The sequence below is a fragment of the Scomber japonicus genome, chromosome 15 (assembly GCF_027409825.1).
Source record: "Scomber japonicus isolate fScoJap1 chromosome 15, fScoJap1.pri, whole genome shotgun sequence".
NCBI lineage: Eukaryota > Metazoa > Chordata > Actinopteri > Scombriformes > Scombridae > Scomber > Scomber japonicus.
This window is the reverse complement of record NC_070592.1, coordinates 1,038,282-1,045,781: the sequence shown is the minus strand read 5'-3', so window position 1 is coordinate 1,045,781 and position 7,500 is coordinate 1,038,282. Positions and strand designations below refer to the sequence as shown.

The 7,500-nt window shown below is 42.2% G+C and overlaps 3 protein-coding genes across 3 annotated transcripts in view; 2 read left to right on the top strand and 1 right to left on the bottom strand.

The window, feature by feature from the left end:
- Positions 1-594, top strand: part of vps45 (vacuolar protein sorting 45 homolog) — an 11,744-nt gene extending 11,150 nt beyond the window's left edge. The window contains exon 15 of the mRNA XM_053334729.1: positions 208-594. Coding sequence (XP_053190704.1) covers positions 208-289 — 82 coding nt within the window. The 3' untranslated portion in view covers positions 290-594. The remainder of the gene's footprint in view (positions 1-207) is intronic.
- A 401-nt stretch (positions 595-995) lies between these two features.
- Positions 996-5,639, bottom strand: LOC128374518 (toll-like receptor 13). The gene is made up of 4 exons (XM_053334788.1): positions 5,558-5,639; positions 4,645-5,049; positions 1,910-2,027; positions 996-1,236 (listed from the first exon to the last, which is right to left on the bottom strand). The coding sequence occupies exons 1-4, from the start codon at positions 5,637-5,639 to the stop codon at positions 996-998; spliced, it is 846 nt and encodes a 281-aa protein (XP_053190763.1).
- plekho1a (pleckstrin homology domain containing, family O member 1a) overlaps positions 5,638-7,500 on the top strand; it is a 15,362-nt gene continuing 13,499 nt past the window's right edge. Inside the window, exons 1-2 of the mRNA XM_053334728.1 lie at positions 5,638-5,664; positions 7,013-7,162. Coding sequence (XP_053190703.1) covers positions 5,638-5,664; positions 7,013-7,162 — 177 coding nt within the window. The remainder of the gene's footprint in view (positions 5,665-7,012; positions 7,163-7,500) is intronic.

Genomic DNA, 7,500 nt, shown 5'->3' with positions numbered 1-7,500 from the left:
ACGTTAGTTTCCTGGAGGAAGTGATGTCAGCATATCATGATGATGTCAGCATGTCAGTATGATGTCAGCATGATGTCAGTATGATGTCAGCATGATGTCAGCATGATGTCATGATGATGTCAGCATGATGTCAGCATGAAGTCATTGTGATGTTTCCACCTGTTGTGAATATTTACCTCTCCGTCTCTCTTTTCCTCTCTGCGTTAGTTTCCTGGAGGAAGTGATGTCGACGACGGGTCACCTGACCGACAGAGCGCAGGGAGGCGGTCGCCATGGCAGCAGGCGCTGAGCACGAACACAGAAACACTTCATCATTCCCGCTCTCTGTGTCTGAGTCACGCTAGCTCAGCAGAGACAAACCGACCCTGAACTCTCTTATTTAACATTCATGTTTAAAGTTTGACTTCCTGTCTGAAGGTTTAGAGGAAGCAGAGTTTAGATCTCATGAACATGTAAGAATGTAAAAAAATACACATATGTTAGTTTTTCTCTTCAGAGTTCATCTTATTGTCTCTCGTTGTGTGTTCTTGTTGTTTATTTTTGTGCTTTAAGAGAAAAACTTGCAACACTGGAAATTCAAAATAAACCCGATAAATAACCTGAAAGAGTTATTTCCTTTTATTCAGTCATTTTTAATCATTCACAAACTTAATTTCTGAAAAGAGGAAACATCTGTTACTGCAGCAGATTTTTCATTTTTCATTTACACAAAGATCAACAGACTAGAACTGACCAAGTTAATGAACATGAACATAAAGACCAGCTGAACAAACCTTTAACCACAGGAGAGTAAAATAAGTAGAACTGCAACTAAAACTCAAGTAGCTGACTGACAGATGGAGCCTTTTATCAATCAAAAGTTCATTTTTTTTGCCTGTTCCTGATTATTTTCCTGCTGATCAGCGAATCATCTAAGCTCTGATTACAACTTGTCATCTGATTAAAAGCTAATGATTAATTATTGCTGATTGATTAGAGATCCTCCCGTTGGTAGTTCAGCGTCCCGTGGGTCCGGTCAGCAGGTTGGTGGTCTCGTTGGGAACGTCTCTCGTCTCCAGAGCTCTCCGTACGTTCTGCCAGAAGACTCCTGTGTGTCCACCAGCCTGCGTCCAGCTCAGGTAGGTGCGTCTCTTCACCAGCTTCCTCATGCGGTAGTACGGAGACAGCTGATGAGCGGGGATGTCCTCCAGAAACAGCAGGATCAACACGTCCTTCTGCTCATCAAACAGACGGAAGCTGCAACAGATCACAGAGGACGATTCAGAGGACTCCATCAGCGTGAGAGGCTGACAGATAAAAGCTGGAGGTGCTGAGTATGTGAGGACACACAAATGCTTTATATTACACTGATTATCCATTTATTCATGACTGTCATAATGTTCCAGCTGTTACTAACCCATCTCTGCATTTATCTTCACATCTACAAAGGATGTGTAGTGTTGGGCAGGTTACTGGATCATTGTCATTAATTACTGATTCATAATACTCATCATAAAGGTAATCACATTACTTTATTAATGACTCAGCAGTAACAGTAATGCATTACATCACCACTACCATCGGTCAAACAGCACATTATCCCAAAGAAAGCTGCTCTTGCTACAGATTCCTCGTGTCAAATATCTGTTTAATGTACGAAACTGATTCAAAATGGTTTGAGGTTTAAATGTTTAGGTTCAGAACAAAAACCACTTGCTTAGAGATAGATCATGGTTTGGGTTGAAATAGTAAAATGTGTTATAAATGTTCAGTTTAACAGCAGTAAAATGTCTGATGTGATGCCACAGAAAACCAGTCTGAACCAGCAGCCTGTGGACTACTGGCACATAAACCGGTTCCATGTTCGCTGTTGGTAGAGATAAAAGCTGGAGGTGCTGAGTATGTGAGGACAGAGAGGTGGCGCCCCCACCTGGCCATCTGGATCTCTCTGGAGCACCACTCGCTCTGCAGGTAGTGACGGCTGATCACACAGATGGTCTTCCTGCAGGTGTAGATGGCGTCTGTGATGTTCTCTATGATGGGTTTACCTGTGGAGACGCAGGTCAGACACACTGCAGGTGAACCACATGGACTCACTTCTACTAAAGACTCCAGAACGACATGGACACCGTGGAGTCGGCTCTGTGTTTGGCTCTATTGTCGTAATCGTTCTTAGGTATAAAATCGATGTGACTGAGTTTGTTCGGGTCACTAACAGCACAACTGAGAACGCTCCATCCTCTCTTTGGCCAAATGTGTCTCAGACGGGAGTGAGAACCAAACCAAACGTTCCTGAAGAAGCTCTGAATGTTCTGTACCTGGTTCTGGTCAGACCTCGATTCACGCTTTGCCTGAAACTCAAACTGAGACCATTTCCTTCCTTCCTTCAGACCACGCCTCATACCTCTCCTATTTCCAAACAAGTTGTGCTAGCTGTTTGTCCCAGTTCTCACATCCCTCTCTCCAAAACCCTTTCTAACATTCTCTCTCTTATGTTTAGCCCCGTTTCCACTCAGGAAGTTCCTGGTCAAATTTAGGAGGCGGGACCTTTACAGGAACGTCCTCTGACTCGGTCCTCTAGACCTCTGTGTCTCCAGCAGAGTAGCACTCAGATAGGACCCACCGAACTCTGACCGTTACCGTGGCAACGCCCCCAAAGCATAACAAAGAAGGAGGAGGTGAACATGGAGGAGAACATGGAGGTGAACATGGAGGAGGTGAACATGGAGGTGAACATGGAGGAGGTGAACATGGAGGTGAACATGGAGGTGAACATGGAGGAGGAGAACATGGAGGAGGTGAACATGGAGGAGGTGAACATGGAGGAGGTGAACATGGAGGAGGAGAACATGGAGGTGAACATGGAGGAGGAGAACATGGAGGAGGTGAACATGGAGGAGGTGAACATGGAGGTGAACATGGAGGAGGTGAACATGGAGGAGGTGAACATGGAGGAGGTGAACATGGAGGAGGTGAACATGGAGGAGGTGAACATGGAGTATCATGGACAGGGGAAGTTAGCAGAAAAGAGATGCAGGTCACCAACCAGACACTCTCCACTCTGCTGTGCTCAACTCTCACTTTGGTTATACATGGACCGCATGGCTTAAAGGTACATTCCCCTACAAAGATACCAGAAGGGACATTATTATAATCCTTCTCTAAGAAGACTTGATGGACAAACTCCCGTGACTGCTTCACATCCGCGAGGGCAAAGAGCTGCTCCATCATTCAGGGACCAGAAACCTCAATGAACTTCCTGAATCTGAATTGTTTGATGGTTTGTCAGAATGTCTTTAAGGCCAGCTGAAAGTTCTCCCTGAACACTTCAAAGACTTCCTCACCTGTCTCTCCTGATTCTCGTCTGCCTATTCAGGAGAACCTTTCAGCCAGGCATGTCCAAACTACTCCATAAAGGACCATGTGCCTGTATGTTTTTGTTACAACCAATCAACAGCACACGATTCTACCAATCAGATGTCTGAAGACTGAGATCATCTCATTAAATGATTCAAGCCAGGTGTCAATCAATCTTCAATCAATCAATCTTTATTTATAAAGCTCCAAATCACAACAGAGTCATGTGAAGGCTCTTTCCACATAGAGCCCTAACCCTCAGAACCAGACTCAGAGTGGGAGAACATCTTTTAACAGGAAGAACCCTCAGAACCAGACTCAGAGTGGGAGAATATCTTTTAACAGGAAGAACCCTCAGAACCAGACTCAGAGTGGGAGAACATCTTTTAACAGGAAGAACCCTCAGAACCAGACTCAGAGTGGGAGAACATCTTTTAACAAGAAGAACCCTCAGAACCAGACTCAGAGTGGGAGAACATCTTTTAACAGGAAGAACCCTCAGAACCAGACTCAGAGTGGGAGAACATCTTTTAACAGGAAGAACCCTCAGAACCAGACTCAGAGTGGGAGAACATCTTTTAACAGGAAGAACCCTCAGAACCAGACTCAGAGTGGGAGAACATCTTTTAACAGGAAGAACCCTCAGAACCAGACTCAGAGTGGGAGAACATCTTTTAACATGAAGAACCCTCAGAACCAGACTCAGAGTGGGAGAACATCTTTTAACAGGAAGAACCCTCAGAACCAGACTCAGAGTGGGAGAATATCTGCCTGGACCGGTTGGAGTAGAGAGGAGATAAAGGAAGGAGAGGAGAGAGGAGAGAGGAGAGAAGCACAATGTGTTCCTTTGCTTGGTTGGAATAAGAACCTGCAGCCATATGGACCTTTATGTAATGGTTTGACACCCCAGCTCTGAGCTGACTCTTGGCCACCAGCACCAGTACTGATGATCTGCTGAAGATCTGGTGAAAATGGATCCAGCCAGACATTACAGATTCATCCTCACTGTACATTTGGGTCTACCTGGTCTGTCCCTGCACCAAATCTAATTCTTCCCCCGTTGGTGGTCAGATGGCAGCTTTGCTCTTTTATTGCCTGAACGTCCGTCACAGTCGACCAGACAACTAACGGTACAACCACAAAATCCATTCTCAGTCTACGGAGGTATGTGACCATGTGGCTGATGGTGTTTTTATTTTCCACTTCCCTCCCCCCAGACACAAGTTTCAGGCGGTGGTACTAAATCAATAACCAGCTTCTATTGGGAGGTTTGTGATTACGTTAAAGAGACAGAAACAAACTGTTTACCTGGTTGGAAGTCTCTGTGGTGCAGACAGAGTCTCCAGCCCTGCTCTCCTTCCAGCACTGGAAGCATCTCTTGGTAAACCCAGGCCTCGTCATGAACGTTGTAGGAGATGAAGGCGTCGTAGCAGTGAGGAGCTTCCTGCTTCCTCTTCCTCTTGTCATAGAGGAAGGCCAGGAAGAGGTAGTAGCCGTAGGTTAGCTGCCACCTCAGAAAGTGGTAGATGAAGGATGTGAGGAGAGTTAGCACAACCAGACAAGTGCTGGAAATGAAGCAGAGGAAGTTAATATCCATCCAGCAGGACTGGATGTCAAAGTCCAGCAGCTTGCTTCCTTGTTTATTGGGAGGAAAGGAACAAGTGTACTGGTAGGCGTTAACAACTTGTGTCTGGTTGTTGCTAATCACCCATTGGTCACATTTTCAGTCGACCTATAATAAATTAATAAAAGAACCAAACTTCATGAATTACTTCACTTCATGATTAATAACTTTATTTATTATCTTCAAAGGATAAAACACATTAAACCGGAAACAGTGTGACGTAGCTGTTCATTGATCATAGTCTGACGTCATTGATTCACGTTTCTTTGTTCAGGAATGTGTGTGTGTGTGTGTGTGTCTCTTTGTGTGTGTGTGTGTGTGTGTGTGTGTGTGTGTGTTTCACCACCAGATGGCGCCGTCGGGCTCCTTTTGATCGAAATATAGGTTAATGTGCGCGCGGTGAGAGAGCGCGTGCACGTGCTGGATGAGAGAGAGCATCTGCCTACACTCACACACACACACACACACACACACACTCTCTCTCTCAGGGAGGATGCTGCTGCTGTCTCGGGTCAGACAACAGACGCTCCGCTGAGGAGGAACCGGGAGGAGGAACCGGGACGGAGCGACGCACCGGCACCGGCAGCGGGATCTAACCGGGCACTGAGCCTCCTCGGCCGGGCTGAAGCTCCTCACTGTCGGCCTGACTGAGCTCGGAGCTCCGGAGCAGCGGCAGCATGAAGAAAAGCAACCAGAGCAAAAAGGTAGGCATCAAACCTTCATCTTCATCATCATCATCTTCATCATCAAACCTTCATCTTCATCATCAAACCTTCATCATCATCATCATCACATCAGCTGTTATTAACATCATCACTCAGTCATCGATCAGTCCATTCATCACATCCTGATCAGATCCTGCTCCTTTCATCTTCATCATCCTCATCCTCACTCACGGAGCAGCTCTTCCTCTTCCTCTTCCTCGCGCCGCTCTGATAGTCTTCATATAAATTATTAATATAATTATAATGATGCTTAAATCAATTATTCATGTTGGTTTGTGTCAGTAGATATTAATTAATTTATCCTGTGAGGCTGTTTTACTCCTGATTCATCTTCATCATCATCTTCATCATCATCTTCATCATCATCATCATGCTGACTACCTGCTGTTTAATCTGAATTACATTTATATAACTTTAAACCCTGATATGAATTATAGAGTCTATAAAGAGTTAAACAGGTTTAATATAATAACTCTTCCTGTTTGAACTCTTCATAAAATCACAGTTTAATAAAATAAATGTGTAATAAAGTGAAATATGAGAATAAACTGTATTAATAAACATTTAAAGTGTCAGCAGGAGACTTTTAATCCTCCTGTTTGATTCTAGAGCAGCAGCCGCACAGCTCATCATCATCATCATCATCATCATCATATAATAATATAATAATAATATAATATAATAATAATGATAATGAAAAAATAATAATAAATAAAATAAAATAATAATGATGATAAAAATAAAATAAAATAATAAATAAAATAAAATAATAAATAATATAAAATAATAAAAATAACAAAATAATAATAATAATAATAATTTAAAAAATAATAATAATACAAAATTTAAAAAAAATAATAATAAAAAAATAAAATAATAATGATGATAAAAATAAAATAAAATAATAAAATAATAAAAATAATACAAAAATATAATAAATAATAAAATAATTATAATAATAATAACTGTACCTAAATGTAATGTTAAAAAGAAGAAGAGGAAATAAATAAAAACATTAAAAAAAATAAAATAAAATAAAAAAAAAAAAACAGTTTATAAAATGAAGTAAAACACATTTAAAGGAAGTAAAGTTTTATTTTGAAGGAATTGACTAGTTTTAATTCAGTTTTATTTTGAAGGCATTGACTAGTTTAGTGTAGTTTTATTTTGAAGGAATTGGCTAGTTTTAGTGTAGTTTTATTTAGTGTGTACTTGTGTCCCAGGGCGTTCAGGACCCGGGTGTGTGTGTGTGTGTGTGTGTGTTGTGTGTTGTTGTGTGTTGTTGTGTGTCTCTGTGTGTAACCCTGTGTGTGTATCTTGGTCCCAGGGCGTCCAGGACCCGGGTCAGCCGGTCTTCCAGCAGCCGGAGAAGCTCGGCTGGATCAGGAAGTTCTGCGGTCGAGGAATCTTCCGAGAACTTTGGAGGAACCGTTACGTGATGCTGAGAGGAGATCAGCTGTTCATCTCCGACAAAGAGGTGACATCATCATCATTATATTATTACATCATCATCATCATCATCATTATATTATTATATATTTAGTAGGGCTGTCAAACAATTATTTTTTTTAATCTCGATTAATTTGTTTAATCTAGATTAATCGCAGAGTTTCCATAGTTAATCGCGATTAATGGCGTTTTGAATGTCATGTTTAAAATCCTGTTATTTTCCATTTGAAGGCAGTTTTAAGCCCATAATGTAAAGCATTTCTTACCAGAGTGTCTTAACTGGGAATCAATCACGGCTCTGCTGCGACTCCCACACTCCAAAATGGTCCTTTGGTGGAGCTGAGGCTGGCTTGGCTGCACCTGGGT

Coding starts and splice junctions, on each gene's coding strand:
- LOC128374518 (XM_053334788.1), bottom strand. CDS start 5,639: ATGCTGCCGCTGCTCCGGAGCTCCGAGCTCAGTCAGGCCGACAGTGAG. Junction 5,050..5,557: donor CCGAGGAGGCTCAGTGCCCG/GTTAGATCCCGC, acceptor GAAAATGTGACC/AATGGGTGATTAGCAACAAC. Junction 1,237..1,909: donor AGAGAGATCCAGATGGCCAG/GTGGGGGCGCCA, acceptor GATCTGTTGCAG/CTTCCGTCTGTTTGATGAGC.